General features: G+C 41.2%; 1 protein-coding gene across 1 annotated transcript in view; it reads left to right on the plus strand.

Moving 5' to 3' along the window:
* The first annotated feature begins 13,435 nt into the window (after positions 1-13,435).
* gabra2a (gamma-aminobutyric acid type A receptor subunit alpha2a) overlaps positions 13,436-18,737 on the plus strand; it is a 33,504-nt gene continuing 28,202 nt past the window's right edge. Inside the window, exons 1-3 of the mRNA XM_037072814.1 lie at positions 13,436-13,982; positions 14,246-14,322; positions 16,593-16,705. Of these exons, the coding sequence (XP_036928709.1) occupies positions 14,255-14,322; positions 16,593-16,705 (181 nt within the window). The 5' untranslated portion in view covers positions 13,436-13,982; positions 14,246-14,254. The remainder of the gene's footprint in view (positions 13,983-14,245; positions 14,323-16,592; positions 16,706-18,737) is intronic.

Consider the following 18,737-nt stretch of genomic DNA (forward strand, 5'->3'; position numbering starts at 1 on the left):
CTATACATATACAACTTTAATGTAATGTGTAATCATAGTTCCATGTTTTACTTGTATCATGATGATTTTATGTTTTAATGTAATAATTTTCCCTAGGAAAATGTTATCCTCATCTCCTTTACTTTTCTCCACATTTTTTTTAAAATGAAACTCTGTCATATTAAATTTATTTGAATAAACACAAATGTAGTGACCTTTCAAAGATCTATAGAAACATCAGAGTTGACCTGATTAGTTACACACAAAGCTAGCTAGCTAGAATAACCTATCTATCTAATCTAGCAAGAAAGCCGGTGTGCAAACATATTAAGATCACTGTTTCTTATTTGCTGGTTCTGAGGATACATAATATGGTGACTTACATAACAGTCCTGTCTGCTATAGTAGGTACGTTTTTATACCTTTTTTCTCTTGGACATCAGGCACGTTTGGTAAGAAATTCAGTCAGACAGAAAAAATACAGTGAGATGAAAATAAACAAACAATTCGAAGCTATGACACAGATTCTTTTCACAGAACTTTTCAGTCTCATTCAGAGTATCTGACTCATTCCCACTGTAACATTTCTTCATTCACCTTCAGCTTTATCTTGACACAAATTCAGGCTCAAAGTATATTCAAACGTGCCTTCCCTTGTTCCTAATGTGATTCAATAGTACTGCATAGATTCTCTGTGCTCTTAACCTCATGCAAACCTTCCGTGGCTGTAATCTGTAAAAGTCCTGCAAATAATCGCGGTTGTTATAATGGAGGAAATTATAATGAATGTTTGATTGCATTTTAGGTGCAAAATCAGTACGCTCATCTTGCCTCAGCATGCCGATTCATTAAGACCAAGGTTTATCCAGAGATCATCTTTTAGATTTGGTCACTGTATTTTAGTGGTATGCTGTCAAGAAAACGTTTGCTGCATGACACACAGGTAGAAGAGGTAAAAACACTGTGTGAACATGGATTTAGATGTGTATAAGTTACATGCATGCCATTTCAAATTTAGACATTCATCTACATTTATGCAGGCAAAATACAGACTTGCAGACTTTGCAGACTTACTTTGTGTTTTTAGTATGTATGAAGTAATGTAGGATTTAGCTGGTTCTTCAAATATCAGAGGTAGCTATCATAGCTAGACATTCATGACTAAATCATCAAAAGAGGAGTGAAGAGCTGGTCAGGATACATTATACAATGTGTCACAGTTTGGCAATCTGGTCATCAGCTTACTCCTGCCTGCTGTGTCACCTGCCTCTCTCGTATAATCAGCTAGCTCCACTCACCTCAGAACACAGCTGTGCCTCATCACTACATACCTGGTATATACTGTATATTCCAGTCTCACAGACACTCACTGCCAGTTTGTTCGTCACTCATAACTATGCAAGACTCTCCCGCACTTCTCCTTGGACCTCCCCTGATGCCGACCCTGCCTGTCTCTGACCAACCCATCTCACCTGATCTATGGTAAACTCCTTCTGTCCCTGGGTTTGAGATTATCCGCTGCTTCTGTGGATACTCTGTTGACTGCAGCTGTCCAGCAAAGCATTTCCTCCACCTTGCTACAGAATGAGTCTCCCCTTCTGCTCCTCTGTGGTTCTCTGTGGCACGGAAGCTCTCACAGCGTTGCTATGCTTGCTGGTGTGTCTTTGCCATGTAGATATCCATCGGTTGACTTCTGCCTTCACGACCTTGTTGCCAACTCACTCACTCACTGGAACTGCGGCAAACGTTGTACTGATCTACAGGAGTGTTTGGACTGTTTCTGCTACATACATCCTGGCGTTACGTCCAGATCCAGCCCTCCTTTTCTACAATGCTTCAAGAGACTTTGTTAAGAGATATTAAAGCTGCTTACAAACTATTCCTGGTTTCACCGAGTGCTGTGATTAGCTCTTAACACCACATATTACAATACAATCTGGCCAGACATGGACCCAGCCCACTCTTCACCACAGTCTGATCACCTCTCCGGAGACATGTCAGTCCAATGCCAGTCGCTAATTACACTAGCTGCTAAGGTTCCATTTCTCCTTATTCCTGCACCCACCCCTGAGTCCTGGGTGGGGACCCTGGAGCTCTATACTGGAGAGCCCCGCAGACTGTAACCTGGTCACTGGGTCATCAAGTCCCTTTATTGATTACAGGAGTTGAAGATAGCAATATCTTAATCTTTTCCAAGTCCCTTGAGGAACATGTCCACAACTTCCCAACAATCCTTCCACGCCTCCCGTATATGAAGGCTGAAAAGTAAAAGTTCCACTCATCATCTGTCTCCTTCATGGGAGACATGATGGGTCAGTGTATTATCCAGATGAACACTGCCAAGGTGTCAGCTGTCATGTCCTGGCCGACCCCTGAATCACTGAAGCAGCTGCAACAGTTTCTGGGGTTCATCAACTTGACCCCTGACTTAAGGGGATCAAATATTTCTCCTCACCTCACTCACCTGGGAGATCGAAGAACATGTTAGGGTCACTCTACAGGGTCAGCCGGGTCCTATCTCCTGCCTTACTGATCACCTGTTTGTTCCACCAATGCTTAGGCCTGATGTTCTCCAGACTTACCTGGCACCAAGGTATCCAGTGGACTGGGGAGGGCTTGCAGCACAGGTTCTGGTGGGCCACTGTGGAGGAAGACACCCAGGAGTTTGTCAGTGCCTGTCCTGTCTGCAACCAGCATAGGCCATGCCACCAGGCTCCTGCTGGTCTCTTATAACCTCTGCTTGTGCCCCATCATATTTGGTCTCACATCTTCTACCACTTGTCTGCCACTATCTGTTGGACATACCACCATGGTAGGGGATCAGTTCAGCAAGATGGCTTTGTTCCCCTGCCCAAACTCTCTACAGCCAAGGAGACTGCCAAGCTGGTTCTGGTCCACATCTTTAGACTTCATTGTCTCCCCACTGATGTGGTCTCCAATCGGGGTCTTCAGATCACTTCTGGATTCTGGAGGGAGTTTTGTACACTCATTGGGGCCATAGTCAGCCTATCATCAGGAATACGCCCAGAATACCACGACCAGCTCTGCCTCTGGACTATCCCTGTTCTAGTGCTCCTTTCAGTTCCAGCCTCCAGTGTTCCCGGCTTTTGAGAGGGAGGTGACTTGCCGGTCTGTTCAGGCCTTCATCCACCGCTGCCATCGGACCCTGAACCAAGCCAGAACAATTCTCACTCGACTCACGCTCGGCCAATCAGCATTCTGAGGATTCCAACAGCCAGTGCACCAAGGCCAAAAGTTGTGGTTGTCAACTTTGGACCTACCCTTTTGTGGCTTCCAAGATTGTCACACCCAGTGGGAGTGCTCCACAAGAGACATTGTCCCCTCATATACATTCATATAATTGTATATCATTCATTAATATTATACATACATGTTAATACCCTTCCTTATTTTTTCACAACTGTAACCAATAAAGCCTTTTGAGGTAATTGAACTGAATTAACTAATTTGGTGTTTAAGATGTTTAGAGCTGTGTACACAGTACTGATTAAATTCCATTGTATTAAACCAGGTTTTATGGCTGCAGTCTTTAATGTCCCAAGCTGAAGTTATGTGTCATTGTATGTCTTCTGTTTGTTCAGGTGTTTTAGCTGCTCAAGTGAGGCCAAGGTCTCCAACCTCCAATTCAGCATATGTTTACATGCATCTTCAGGGAACAATCCACAAAAGCACTGGGCTGTTCCACTATACATTTACTTTAGTCAATGCTCTGGTGCCATCTAGTGCTATAAACAGTTCCCTTGTGGAATGAAAATAAAGTTACAGCACAATTACTCCATGCCGCAAATGTTTGTCTTTTCTTCGTTATGTCAAACTGAATTTTTCTCACAGAAGTTAGTTGGTAACCCTCAATATAAATATTACATACGTGTGTGTGTGTGTGTGTGTGTGTGTGTGTGTGTGTGTGTGTGTGTGTGGCATTTATCACCAGTTGAACTTGCTGTCACACTGTAGATGATGAGTGACTGTAATCATACATTATGTGCTGTGTGCTATGTGCTTTTTTTACATGTGTTGAGAGAAGGCCAAGGCCTTCTTAAATGACATTTTTCTCCATCTGAATCATACTAAATCAAAAAAAAAAAAAAAAAAAAAAAAGGGAAAAAAAAGCTGTTCCTATTCCCAGAAATGTGGGTTTGTCGGGTAAGGAAGTATTATTTAACACATTTATACAAACCACTTGATCATATAGTTTTTTTTAAGTAAATAAAACATTTTCAGAATGAAAAGTGTGATACAAGCTTTGTGCAGAGGGTAACCCACTACAGATATAGTATATGCATCAATAAAGGTTTTTGATGTCACCCCAATGTTGAGGGTTGTTCTAACATATTTGACCAGAAGATGGCGTCCTAACGCTATGCATCTTTCTATATGCCCTCCACCTGGAGATTTGTCTGTTACTATAGCAGATAAGTCTTGATGAAATAATCTTAAGGGCTGTTTAAAACATCACAAACTTGACTTCAAACTGTATGTGTATCTATACAGGTGTCTATACAGCACCTTTTACATATGTTCACACATGCTTTACAGGATGGCATGAAAAAAATGAAACACCAAAAAAACGCAAAAAAAATATTAAAATATCCAACAAAAAAACAGAAATTAAAATGGTAAATGGTGGAGTGCATACCTCTGCCAAGGCCTAACAGCTGACTTTTTTTAATTAAGTTATTCATAACATTTGGTGGCATGGCAACCAAGATATTATCCCAGTAAGCCTGTCTATGCAAGGTTTTTAATATCTCCTTCTCTCCTTTCTTTTTAGAAGGTTAGCTCTGTCCCTTCCAAAACCTGTATCCCACATGTGCTCCCTCTAAACAATGAACTGTTCATTTAAACAACAGAAAGTCAGAAATGGTCTCTCTGCTATACTGCTGTCCATGTGGTAAAGTCAGTCCTAGAATAAAACCATCCTGCCTATTTCACAACTTATATAACCGATACAACTCAAAGGCCTGGTCTCATTAATGCAAAGTCACCTCATAAGGATGTCTAATTTACACTTGACCTTACCCTTATGTGACACATACATCACAGTCTGATCTCATTACCATCAGTCTATGTGTCTCAACATGTCTTCTTTCCCTAAGAAGCTGAGACCAAGACTACTCTTAAAAATTAGTTTTATTTTCAAAATCTAAAGAACTGAACAGTCTTACATGGAGCATTAAGCCTGATATGGGATGCTGATTTTTGAATGCTGTAAATATAATCTGAGAAATAAATTATACCTTAATTCTCTTTCAGTGTATTGAAAAAGTGTCATAAATCTCAGTGACGATACCTGAATATTTGGTTAGGTAACACCAGAACTGTCTGTTTGAAAAGACACCACAAGAGGGCGTTGAAAATGGCACGTGACAACACTACCTGCAAATAAACTCTAAAGAAAATGTATTTGTTCACTGGTGAACTGTGACCAGCCATGAAAAAAGACCCAAGGTGAGTATAAACCAGAGACAGATGTTGTGATGTCAGACGTACAGTGTTAAAAGAAAACTGATAGATGTGCTTCCATTCAAGTCACAGTCTGAGGTATGGAACCAAATGGTTTTCAAATTTGTTATTTGCAGGAATTCGAAGGTAGCTCCAAAATTGTAGGGGGCAGCAAATCCACTTACTGCTGCTCACTATACTGATCTTTACTGGGGCACCTCTGAGACTGACAGATCCTGTTTTGAGGACGGGGGATACAGTACAGCCAAATTATTTTGTGAATATTCTCTTAGCCATTTTGAGAGAACCAGGGGTGCTTTCGGAAGGACAATTCAATGCTTTTACATTTACCAACCGAAACTGCGAGGGACTGTCATACTGTCACCTGGGCCACCATGCCAACTTCAGTAGATTTTTCTGATAGGCATCTTAAATCACCCCAGTTGTTTCTTCACATTCTCTTGATAATGATTTTTTTTTTTTTTTTTAGATCTCAGCCATTCTCATCATCCCGTCGCCACCACCACCTGTGTCTAGATTCAATCAGGGGGGTATCCTATGGCAAACTCTGTGTCATTTCCCCCATAGAATACAGTGGCATCATGATAGGGTCTAATTGCCAAATACTATTCACATTTCCCATCTTTATTGTGCACATGTCAATAAATACTTGTTCGCTCTTAAAGAGTCTCTCCTGGCTGAAAGTTGTTCATCCTCCATACACTCTGGGATCTGCCAAACAGCTCATTTTAGCTCACATGGGAGAATCCACTTGATGGTAACAGAATGTAATTTGATGGTTGGAGTATAAAAGGCGGAAGGGGAATTTATCTTTGCAGCACTAAGGCACCACTCACGGATTCTGTTCAAACAGAAGAACAAAACATCTGCAGCCACAGAACACAAATCTTTTTTTTATTCTCCTAATTCACCGCTGTGTTCTTGCCATCTCACTCCTGCCATATGCACTCAACAGCTTTCTTGGTGGCCGCAGCTCTCATTCGAACTGGCCAACTTTGAATGGTTTGTTTTCAAAGCTAACGTTAGAGGTTGGTTTTTACCTGTGACTGTCTCAAAGTCAGACGCCGAAAACTTGAATGACAGTGTTGATGACGATGTTTTACTGTACCCTAAAGTTGTTCCACTTTTCTGTTGAAATAATGGCAAGGATTCCAACCCAGTGAAAGCATTTTAACACCAGAGGTCATGATTATGAATGATTATTAAAACTGCAAGATTAACTATAACTTCACCTGAGACAAGAATGGTTTGTGGGACTTGTTAGGTGTGCACGTGTATGATCTTGTATTAGTATTTTCTTCAAAATGTATTGTAAAATTGTAATAATGTAATCATGTATCATAATTACATAACATATGCAACTGTATAACTCCCCGCGCTGATAATGACTCATTATTTTAATTTACTTGTAAAGACATAATGTAAGTCAAAATAGACAGCTATATGTCACTGGGACCGAGCTTTAGTCTGTTCTATAAAGCACCTCCATGCTGTGGAGCACAGACAGGAAGGAAGCCGTGAAAACTTCCCTGCTTCCTGCTCACTGTCAGGAACACTGCATTTTCACAAACACGAACTGTCAAGACCACCTACCTTGTTTTCCCATGAACACCCTCCCCCAACCGCCACACACACATATATGCGCACAGACACACACACACACGCATATGCAAGCCAGCTTTGTGTAGCTGTCATCATCCCTCAGTATCACAGTCACTTGTCCACAGAGGATGCATGCAATACTATGCCGTAAATATTCTAAGCCATTAATGTCAATAAATGCCAGCCTACAGCATAGTGATAATGTGTCCAAGTTAAACAAAGCTGCATCTACTTCTTACCATCCACATTCAAACCTTATTATTTACCCTTAAGGTACAGTGGAACTGAAGGGAAAACAAAGATTGCATCGAACAAATTAAATAGAGGCAATTTTCTGACACGAATATTTTTCTAGATGACTTAATTTGAGAAATCAAATGCTTTGCAACTTTGGTTCAGAATCGTAACAGATGCAAACAGATGCAGAGTTTCCTTTTAGAAATCCCAAATCAACTGGGAAATGGATCTGCCTCATATACCGCCCTCTCCACACCCACATTCAACCATAAATGGTCAATGCAAAGTGCCTCATGAATGTTAATGCCAGGAAATGAGCCGCTGATCGATGGTGCTTGCAGCGAATCATGGCCACAACAAGAAAGAAAATACCCATTTCAGGCCCCATTTTGTGTGTGCGCAAGCTGTACAAATGAGACCCCAGGTCAGTGATTTTTCCTATCCTACGATGCTGATAACATCGACTCCTCTTGTAGTGCAACTTTCCAACTCCCCCCCTCTTTGTGTTTCCCTGTGGTATTACTGTTGGCGTGACTGTCACAAGACTACCATCAACAAGGGAGCAGACTTTGACACTACACTGGGGAGCAAACCATCAAGTTAATTTCCATCTGTTCACCCTTGTTTTACCTCAGTTTCTATCTCTCTCCCTCTTCATGTTCTTTGCCTCAAAGCCTCTTCCTGTTTTGGCTGCACAATGGCAGAAGCACGTCCTTTGTGCCGTAACGCAATCTAAATTTTTCGAGGAGAAATTGGCAGACTGCATGGCATCGTGAAAGCAAGGTGTATAACCAGTCTATATATGGTTGGTGTTGTTTTTCTATAGCCATTACACTGCGCAATCACTATTTATTTCATTATGACTAGTAAAAGCAAAACAACAACAAAAAAAAAGTCAAGTCTATTGTTGAACTCTTGACTCTTCACCTTAAGGTTTTAGTCCTGGTTGATTTTAGGACACCTGGTGTAAACCACATATGTTGTACAATTTTGATAACGCAAGTCCCAGATTTTAGTTTGGAATGACCCTCTAAACCTACCTGAGCCCCTCTTTTGTCAGAAATACAACAACAAAAATGCAAACTGCTGTATGTTGTTACAGCCCAGCTAGAAAACGCCTAAACTGAAAGGATTCCTGTGTCGCAGTGTTGTATTGAAGAAAACCATTACCCAACACGTTAAACTGAACATAATCCTTGTAATGGTCCTCACAGTCTTGCAAACCTTCTGTGATCTGGCTCATTGAGACAGACTCATTGGTCTCTCACACCCCCCCCACATCCTCTTCAGAAACACATACCTGCAGCCCAATGGATTTCTAAACAGCAGTAAAGTGCTTTACAAGGGCTACATCATCAAAAAGCCATAGCACCATAGCACTGACTACAGTGTCAGTGAGTAATGGCCAAATCCTGCAAGACTTCAAGCGTGAACTGTGTGAGCACGGACACGTTAACTTTTGAGGACTGTGCGCACAGAACCAAGAGTTTGGAAAGAACATGACAAATGCTCGGCAACAGCTGTTGTCTTCTGCATTACATGCATGAATGGGTCAGCTTGTGTCTTCCATGTCCAGCGCGTGCACTCCTTGTGTGCGGAGACTGATCAGCTGTGCATGGGCATGCAGCTGAATCCTGCCCAGAGACAGTCCTTTCCAGGAATAACAAACCACTATATGAAGTGGTAATCCAGAAAGAAAATACAATGAATGGCTTTACTGTTAAGAAAAAAATGTTTCTTTTGTGGTGGAGGTGTCTGCAGGATTTGTAGGTGTGGGAACACAATATTTCAAAAGTGCATCTGAAGAGAGAAGAGGAGTATATGTAACCACTGGGTGTTATATTATTATCTAAAGCTGCTGATGGGGAAACGAAGCCAATAATAGCACCTGAGCCACAACATAGCCAAAATGTAGTTAAAGCAGTAAAGTTAAAGTACTGGTTTGATCCCACTGACAGATATATCATGATATATGACATGATTGGATGTTATTACTGAAGCATCAGCGTGTGAGCATCATGTTACCACTGTGTTGTCAGGTAGTGATCAGATCATGGATGAGGATCAAGCGATCTAAAATGATCCTCACTTCATCTTCCACAAAGACAGCACAACAGAGTCCAGTAAATCCAGAGGGGAGGGAGTCTTTCAAATGATGAATAATGAGTTGCTGTGATTACAGCAGATGACATGATTTTGGTGGGTTATCCAGCTCCTTTACCAAAAACCACTGTATCAAATTCTGAGTGGAGGATTAGATGTGAATGAATGGAAATCTCCACTGGTTTTGTGTCACTAACCCTCCGGTTTGGAAGCTTCTAGGGTCAGGATGATCCCAAGATGGAGCTCTTCAGATAGCCTTAGGCAGAATTCTTCATACTGGACTGAACCTGTCATGACTCATCCAGCTGTCAAGTTCAACTATAAGCAGAGCATCATGGTTCATGTTGTTGCCATCTGTGAAATGGTTACCTAAGAGCTTGATACATATTTGATGGAGTTGACTGAAAAAACATTTACAGATAAAACGTATATGAGAACTACTGTGGAGTTGAATGAGGGATGGCACGCTTCCAGTCCAGAGTTGGATGTATGTATCTCTTGTGCTGAGGGGAACATCAAAAGTGGAAAGGACAAAAAAAGAAGACTGAGGAAGACAGTGGTGAAACCAGACACATGATCCCTGTTCTGGTCCTCACAATCTCACAAACCTTGTGTGTTCTTGTTGTTTGAGCATTGCTCATTGTTGAGAGAGGGTCGTTGGTTTGTTGTACTGCGTTTAGCTCTGGTTTGGGCTCCATCTCCTGCTGCCAAATGCTCCACTATGCTTCGTTTCGTTTCGTTTCGTTTCGTTTCGTTTCGTTTCGTTTCGTTTCGTTTCGTTTCGTTTTCGTTGCTCCACTATGCTAGTCTCAAAAATTGTATGAACTTTTACTGCTGTAGCTGGAAACCAGGAGGGAGAACTTCAGTACCAAATGTCCTTATAGAGGACCGATGATCTTTTAAAGCCACACCAGTATGTCAGTTAGTTGTATGCAATTTGAGTAAATGTAGTTTTTTCTCTATAACTGTAAGAAGTAATCATACCACATGAATGTGTTTTTTTAACAGATACCCACCTGCCAATCAAACATGACTGTTAGTAGTATCCATGACAAAGTACGCTTCCTTGTCACTAGACTCCTTTATTCTGCCAAAATCACTTCTCTCATCTTTCACACACACACACACACACACACACATTAGCCTGTGTGGCTGCTGTGCCTTTTGTAACCATGTTCACGCCACTGTGACTGTGCCTATGACTAAGCATTTGCACTTAATGCCTGGATCCACTCTATGACCCTTTCAGAAGCTCTGCCCTAACAAAGCCAGGAAATGCGCGGCCCACATCACGAGCAGTCATCAGCGCTGGCAAGAGAATGGCCATGCTGCTAGATCAGCTCAAGATTTGTTCTGCGATCAATGATGGTAAAACCATCACTGCTGGTCTTGTGCTTTGGGTATTAACTGAAGGACTGATATAGCAATTACAAGCAGACACAGTTAGTTTCCTGTGCACGGTGGTTGGGCTCACAGTGAGGGTGGGAACACAGGTGTCCACACAGACACTGCTGCTGCTAACATAGTATCCAATTTTTTTAAAATGTAAAATAATTAAGGATTTTGATTTCAAGAATAATGTATAGTATATTTTTCTCTCTTTGGGACTGCTGATGTTCTTGGTTATTTTATCATAGAGTGGGTGAAAATAAGACTCAGGCTTCAGCATCCTCCTTGTTCCGATATTGACTGAGAAATTTGCATGACATCATTTTTGTTCCTAGTAACGTATTCAACCGAACTAAAAGAAACTTTTCATGATCACCTGATTGCACAAACATAATACAACAGCATCTATGCGAGATCGTCTTGATTGAACTTGAGCCAAGCTTCACTCTCACTCCTGCGTGCTGTTCAGTTCAACCCATGATGTTAACGCTTCTGAATGGGCCGTTTAAAGGCAAAACTAAAAGCCAATATCTCTCCACAAACTGTGCTTCTTATGAATGCCTTTGCTCTCTTAGTGCCAGAATTTACACATGGAGATACACAGTCCCTCCTCATTCAGTGTTAAACTTGGTGGTCTCCTCCTCCATACACCTGGCCGACTGCTGCATCAAGCGGGCCTCAATGTCTGTATCGAAAGTTTGCTTGAGGAATACTGAGACTGAGACCTTGCAGACTCTTTTCTGCAGCCACAAACTTTACACCTTTGTCCCTCTGTCCTTGTGTTGCATCAGTTAGGACTGTGTAGCAGGGCTTTTGGCGTTTAGTCTTGTTTATTTGGAGGCTTATGTGGTTCATTGTAAATGAGACAAAGCTTATAACCCTGGATTATCTTAAATGTCAAAGACACAAGACTGTTTCCCTGAAGATGGCTACCTCCCTAATTACTGGAGCACTTGACCTTTTGCAGGTACATTGTTTTGATCTGATATACGTGTTTTGTTCCTTCCTTGCAGCCGCCCCCTGACATCAAATCGTGGAGCACCTTTACTGACACCAAAACCCTGCTCGCAGGAGAGAGCTGCGCACCCAAATGTATTCTCTGTGTGGTTGTGAATAGTTAGTACTGTCCCTTTTTTGGGGGGGGGTTTGTGAAGGTTGCTGCCATCAGGGACTATTACTTGAGACATTTACGACCTTTCAGCTTTCTTTGCCTCTGCAGCTCATCTCCTGCTTTTCTTTTCCTTCCTTTTTTCTCAAAGTGTGTTCACAAAATCCAGCTTTCATTCTGGAAATTATGCCCTTCGTTCCACTTGTGACTGTCGTCCTTTGACACTCACGTAAAAAGGCACAGTGGACCACCAGCATCTCCTCAGATAACCTCCTAACCAGTGATTTCTGCCTACATACACACACACACACACACACACACACACACACACACACACACACACACACACACACACACACACACACGCACACAGGAGGCAGGAAATGGGGATCAAAAGCAAGCTTTATTCTGTTTTTTTTTTTTTAATTTCATATTCCTGTGCTAAAAGTGTTTGCCATGTGTTATTCATTTATTTATGAACATCTATAATCTATAATGCCATGGTTTATTATGCCAAACAAAAAAAAAAAAAAACATGTCTGATGTTTTATACTTAAAAATCTTATTCGTAGCATCCCTGATGCGTATGTCAGAGCTGTCCTCCGTTCCACCGTCACCCAACAGAAAGTGATGTCTCGGTGTGGTCGACTGACACACTTGGGAGTCCTCTACAAAATATGTCCTTTTGCAAATATACTGTGAGATCAGGGTCACTGTAGCATACATTTAGACCTATATTATATTATATTTTATATATATTATATATTAGGAAATGAGTGCTGCAATTCTTTATGCAGCTGAGCTCTGCTGAATGCATTTCAGCCATTGGAGAAGCCTGATGTAAGTTGGCTCGTGAGCATGTTGTCTGATTTGGCTTTGTTGATGGTCAGACTGCCCTGAGAGTTTGCTCCAGTTAGTAGCATCTGGTCCCGTCCAGTGCTGGGCCAGCTTCCGCCCATCAATATGGTTACACGAGTGGGCCAATACTGGCTAGTTCTGGGCTAAGCCTTGGTGTCAGGGCTTTATCTGTCCTGAAGCTGAATGCACAACACATTTTCATTTTGTAACACATGGTAACAACACTGGGGAACAGTTGAAATACTCGTAATAACAGAACAGTCACAGTTTTTGTTTTCCTTGTAATGAATGTTTCTTATGATCTCCACCAGTAGATTGTGTTTTCACTGATGCTGACTTGTTGGTTGATTTGGTGGATGGCCAGCAGGATTAGATAAAACAAAACTACGAAAGTGGTTTACGTGAAATTTGGATGCAGAATGGGTGGCCCAGACCAGACCCCATTAACTGATGGTGTGGATCTGGATCCAGGAATATCTTTCTTTAACATAAAACACGTATTCAACATCTTCATTCATCTCTCAGTAATGCTGGTATCTATGAATGAATACACTTTGATGTTAATCCTGAGCAGTAATGAGTGGTTTTAAATTCAGAGTGATGCAGAGCCGTCAAGTCTGTTTGTCGATCAGGTTTGATGGTATTAAAAAGGGATTGCTGGGCCTCCGCGGAGGTATACTCTCTACTGAACGCCATAGCTGGCCCTCTCTGGATTTCTCAGTGGTTGTTTTTGACCACTGTAAGTTTTCCACATGTTGCCGTGCCTCTTGTTTCTCCCTGTTTCTACACCAATCAACTGAGATGGAATTCTAGTAACCACAACAGCGGTTAATAACCGTGTGTGACGTTCGCACATTCCAGGTTGAACTTGAACGGCTGATCCTCGCGGTGAGCGGCAGCAGTACGCACGAATACCTCATCACCGTGAAATGAAGGCTTCCCTGCAGGCGGACAACTCCGCCTGAGACGTTTGTCTCTGTGGGCGCGCAGTGCTACAGTAGGGCGCTGCTCTCTGTACAGTTGACTCTGAGGTTAGCTGTGGGTGAGCTGTGGGGACTTCCCTGTCGGAGGAGCTGACATGATGGACGGACAGTAACTGCGCTCATCTCTCTGGGTTACGACTCCTTTTTATTTATTTATTTATTTTTTTTTGGCGTGGAAGGCTCGTTCATCTCTCCAGCCACCGACCAGGCGAACCCCGCGGACACCTGTCGCGTTTCAGGTGGGCAGCGTTTATCGTTCGACAGATTTCACTTATTTGGACGTTGTGAGGAAAGCTCTTTGTTCAGGCGGTGTTTGGGTAGAGAGTTGTTCCGCAGAGTGTTGGATTCACTGAACTGAGGAGAACACCGGTGTGAGGAAACTAAATCGGTGAAATGTCTGTCTTTATGGAGATGTCTGTGCGGCGGTAACAGCTGTAAGGTGCTTTGTGCCGCTCTACCATGAAATTACGCGCACTGAAAGCCTTCTCCGTCTTGTTCGCAGGCTTCAGCTATGAGAGGACGATGGAGCTCACGTTCCATGTCTGTGTTTGTGTCTTTGATCGTACTGTGGCAGACACGGTAAGTTTCATATCAGTGATTTGTGTTTTATTTTATTTTAATTTTATTTTATTTCCACATTAACGCAGAGAATACTGTCACCGTGCGCGCAGCAGCGTACCCGGCTCGGGGGCTGTTCAGACCTGAAGGCTGATCACGGAGCGTTTGGGTGAGCAGCTGTGCTGACACCGCCGCTTCATTAATACTGTTAATAAAGCGCTTTAATATGAGAATCTTTAATAAGACGTCCCTCCCGGCGGCCGGCCGGGCTGTGCGCTCGGCTCCGTCCACCTAGAAAGCGCAATTTCAGACCTCGTTAAAAAAAAAAATAATAAAACATCGAACAATTACAAGATTATTTGTGGAGAACAAATCTCAAACGTATCTTAGACCAAACATGTATTTATTTGAACAGATCTCAACTTTTGGAATTGGCAGTCAGTGTTCCAATTAGACGGAGAGGGCTGCTTCTAGACTAACGAGCAAATCTCCTCTAAAAAGTTTATTTTTTAACCCACATTAATCCGAACTGCATCCCCATTCGTCTTCAACGCTGTAGTGCTGAATTACATTTTTACACGTACAACGTAGAAACTGCGTTCCACATGAACAGAACAGCAAATGCAAATCATAATGCGATCAATTAAATCTATTCGGTTTATCAACCATCAAATAGAAAAGAGGACCAACGTGCTACAGACATTCATTGTCCTGGTCATTTATTACTCAGATATAAAGAATGGAATAAAGGAAATTCCAACTCTGACTTGTGTGTTTTAAAAGCTGCAGCAGAGTAAAGAGCTGCAATAGAGGAGCAGGGCTTCATTCACTGACTATCTTCTGCCTCAGAGAACCACAATTCTTTAATTTTTAATATGAGATTAAATGTCTCACTTTTAAAGAGTAGTAATCTTGTAGTGGTGAACCATTAACGTATCACCAACTGTTCTGCTAATAGATGGATTACTTTTTGTGATTTTTAAAAATGTTTAAGTCAGAAGTAATTCAAGGTTGTGAAATGTGAATATTTGCTGATTTGCTGACATTTGAGGGCATGATCTGGAAACACTGATCAAGAGTTTGACCGACAAAGGAAATAATCATTAGTCGCAGCGTTAAAGTGGATTCAGTGGACGATCTGTAACAAGCTGCCCTATTAGCTACAGTGGGTGAATTAACTCATGAGGTTGATCACAATCACTGTTAAAAACAATGGCAACACTTCAGACTATGGAATGCACACAATGAAATGCACATCTTTATTCTTTCCAATCTACAGTGTCCATTTTCATACTGAGGATGTATCAGTACAGTGTGCACTAACATACACAAGAGGAATCATTTACACTATAGGTATCTTTGACCTGATGCTCTTGTCTGAAAAGTGAAAACCTGAGGACAGTTGGAGGAGATGACCGATTTTCTGTCCTGCCACAGTGTAAACGGCATCAACAGCAACATACATGATTATAACAGTCACTGAGAAACTCAGTTAACTTCATTACTCTCAAACGCTGCACATGTCTTCTAACTTTTATGAAGGTGCCACTTTCTCATGTTGTGTTTGGTAGATCTGTTTTATCTTTTAAAGGTCCAATTTGTAAGAATTCCGAACCTGTCAAATACTGATGCTTTGAGATGGTGGCTGGCCCAACCTCCAATCCCAACGCATCAGTAGTTATTGAGATGGGAATGAAACTCAAAAATCAACTTTCTTACATATTTGAATTTTAAGTTAACATTTTCAACATAGTTTGTCAAGAAATAGTTCCAGCACATGTGTCTCATCTTTGGACACATGTGTTGTGCTAAGCTAGGCTAACAACAGCCTGGTGGAGCCCACTTTTAACACTCACAGAGCAAATAAGCATATTTGCAAAAATCTTGAACTATTCTTTATAAATACACTGTAACACTGCGGAATCTATAATTCTGAAGAAAAAAAAAATGTGATTGTGTCTTGCTTACAGTAAGAACTGTAATGATTTGTTGCTTCAAGGTTTTTTGGAATGACAATACATCAGCTTTGTTCTGAAGGGTTTAAATTTCAAGCATTTTCAAATATTTTGCATATTTTGATTTGAAATGTGTATCAACATTCGACATGCAGTAAATGCAAAACTACAACATATCCAATCCATTTAGTGCAGAATAATCTAGGTTAAATGGATTTAATTATGTAGGTGGGGATTACTAAGAGGTATCAACCCCCACAGTTCTCAGTGGTAGTTAAGCGAAGTCTGTATTGTTCTTTCTCTTCGTCGAGAATCATACATTTGTCTTTTATTTAGGTCAAAAGCAGATTCCAATTCAACACAGAACTCCAAAGACATCACAACCTTCACCAAGATCCTGGACAGTCTGCTGGATGGATACGACAACAGACTGAGACCAGGCCTGGGAGGTAAGACAGTGAAGTCTACACATATACTTGTGTATGTGCACCAGCAAAAGAGTTCTCTGGTGATTTACTATTACACATTCATAATGTTGGGGAGCTCATAAGAATAATAAAAAGGGAAACATCGTACCAGCAGAGAATGATATACTTATCTTGACATTACCTCCCTATGAGCCAGTCATTAGACTCCTCCTGCCTGGTATAACCTGCAGTCTTAAGTCAGACTGTCCGTTAGAAATTGTACTAACCCAAGTTGATATAACCCGGGTCAGGCTTATTTTCTCAGTATTGACAAAGCTCACCTCAATCCCCAGAGGCCAGTATACAGCTGTTTCCAGAGGCAGAATAGAACTGACTAGTAATCAGATTTTGATGTGTAAATTGACTTTGGTTAAGGCATGAATGTATAGAAATGCCATGGACAGATAATGGAGGTGAACAAGAGTTAAAAAAAAATAAAAAAAAATGTCATAGTTAGTGGCAATAATTAAGACCAAGGAATGTTGTCCTGAGTTTTAAAATCAAAGCTTGACAAATCTAATATGGAGTAGAAGCCGGTGTGCTCATCGTTTGGATCTCTGTGCATGCAGATTATGTCAAGTTTATTCTTGACTGTGGAATCTGCAAAGTAGCCTACTATTCTCACCATGCGCTAGAAACAGCTGTCACTTCTGAGTAGACGACTGGTGATTAATTTGCGTTTCAGAGGTTCGTGAAACCATCAAAGGTGTTTTTTCATGTCGTCATTTTCAGCTGTAACTGTAACATTTAAAAATGAATCGTTAAACACCTTCTGCTGTAATTATTCTATTTGCTGTATTGCTTTGCTTGCATCTTTGATAAACCCAACAGCTATTCCACAGACCAACTGCTAGTTTTGGGTAAAACTCAAGTTTTCCTTTTCTTGGCTTTTGAACTAAAGGTAAATGAATCTTGTGAAAGTGAAAGTTATCAATTAGAAAAAAAAAAAAAAAAAAAAAAGCATCAAACATGCATTTTAGATGAATAAGTTGTATACCCTTTAAGATACCTTCATAAAAAAAGACAGTTGAATTGTGTGTAAGCTAATGGGTGATGGGGGTTGAGGAGTGTTAAATGATGGTAGTAAGTGCTGACTCACCATCCACTCCATGTACCTGATGGCACAAACTGCACAACTTGACCTGCTGCTGCCCCTCCCTCTCTATCCTCCTCCTCACTCTGTCTAGGAGGGTCTTAATGCTGAGTTGTAGTCACAGTCCAAATTGCATATTCTGTGTCTGTGTGTGGGTTTGTTGTACAAGGTGGCGTCTGTACTCCAGTCAGCCATCACATGAACACAGGTATCTAAAAACAGTATTTTCTTTTTCAAACAGTGATACAGTATATACAGTATATTTACTCAACATTAGGAATATAACATTGGCTGTTGCTAGCAGATCATGGTGATTGGGACCATGGTTTGGTAAGGCTGGATGGGCTTGGCTTGTCCTGTTTGGTTGGACTTGACATCAAAGCTTGGTGCCTTGGCAACAAGCAAAACAGCAGCAAACAAACATGGACAAATGGGAGCTGTTTGCTGAACAATAGAGGTCACCAGAGAAATTCTTATTTTATGTGTGGTCCATGAGAGACAGTTGTAGCTTCATTGTTCCCATTTGTCTGGAGTTCCGCCGGTGTTTCATTGCTATTGTGATGTGATGAATTACCACACAGACGTGTTCTTCTATAACTGCCTATCACATCATTTTTAAAGAATGATTTTTTTAATAAGAAGAAATAAAAATAATGAAATCAAAACAATTTTATATCTTGAAACTTGTATCTTGAAGTAAACACGTACGCAACGCTATGATCCTAGCCTATCACTGAAGTTACATGATGCCGAAACAAGTGATAGGGGTGCATGGGGTCACACCATTCATCATATTACAAGACAGTAATAGGGTAGACCTACTGTGTGAGTCACTAAAACCAAAATAAATAACTTCTGTGTGACAAAAATCAGATAATTTTAATATTAAAATCAAATATGTCCTGTGATCCGTTTTTTTTT

The sequence above is a fragment of the Acanthopagrus latus genome, chromosome 16 (genome assembly GCF_904848185.1).
Source record: "Acanthopagrus latus isolate v.2019 chromosome 16, fAcaLat1.1, whole genome shotgun sequence".
In the NCBI taxonomy this organism is placed as follows: domain Eukaryota; kingdom Metazoa; phylum Chordata; class Actinopteri; order Spariformes; family Sparidae; genus Acanthopagrus; species Acanthopagrus latus.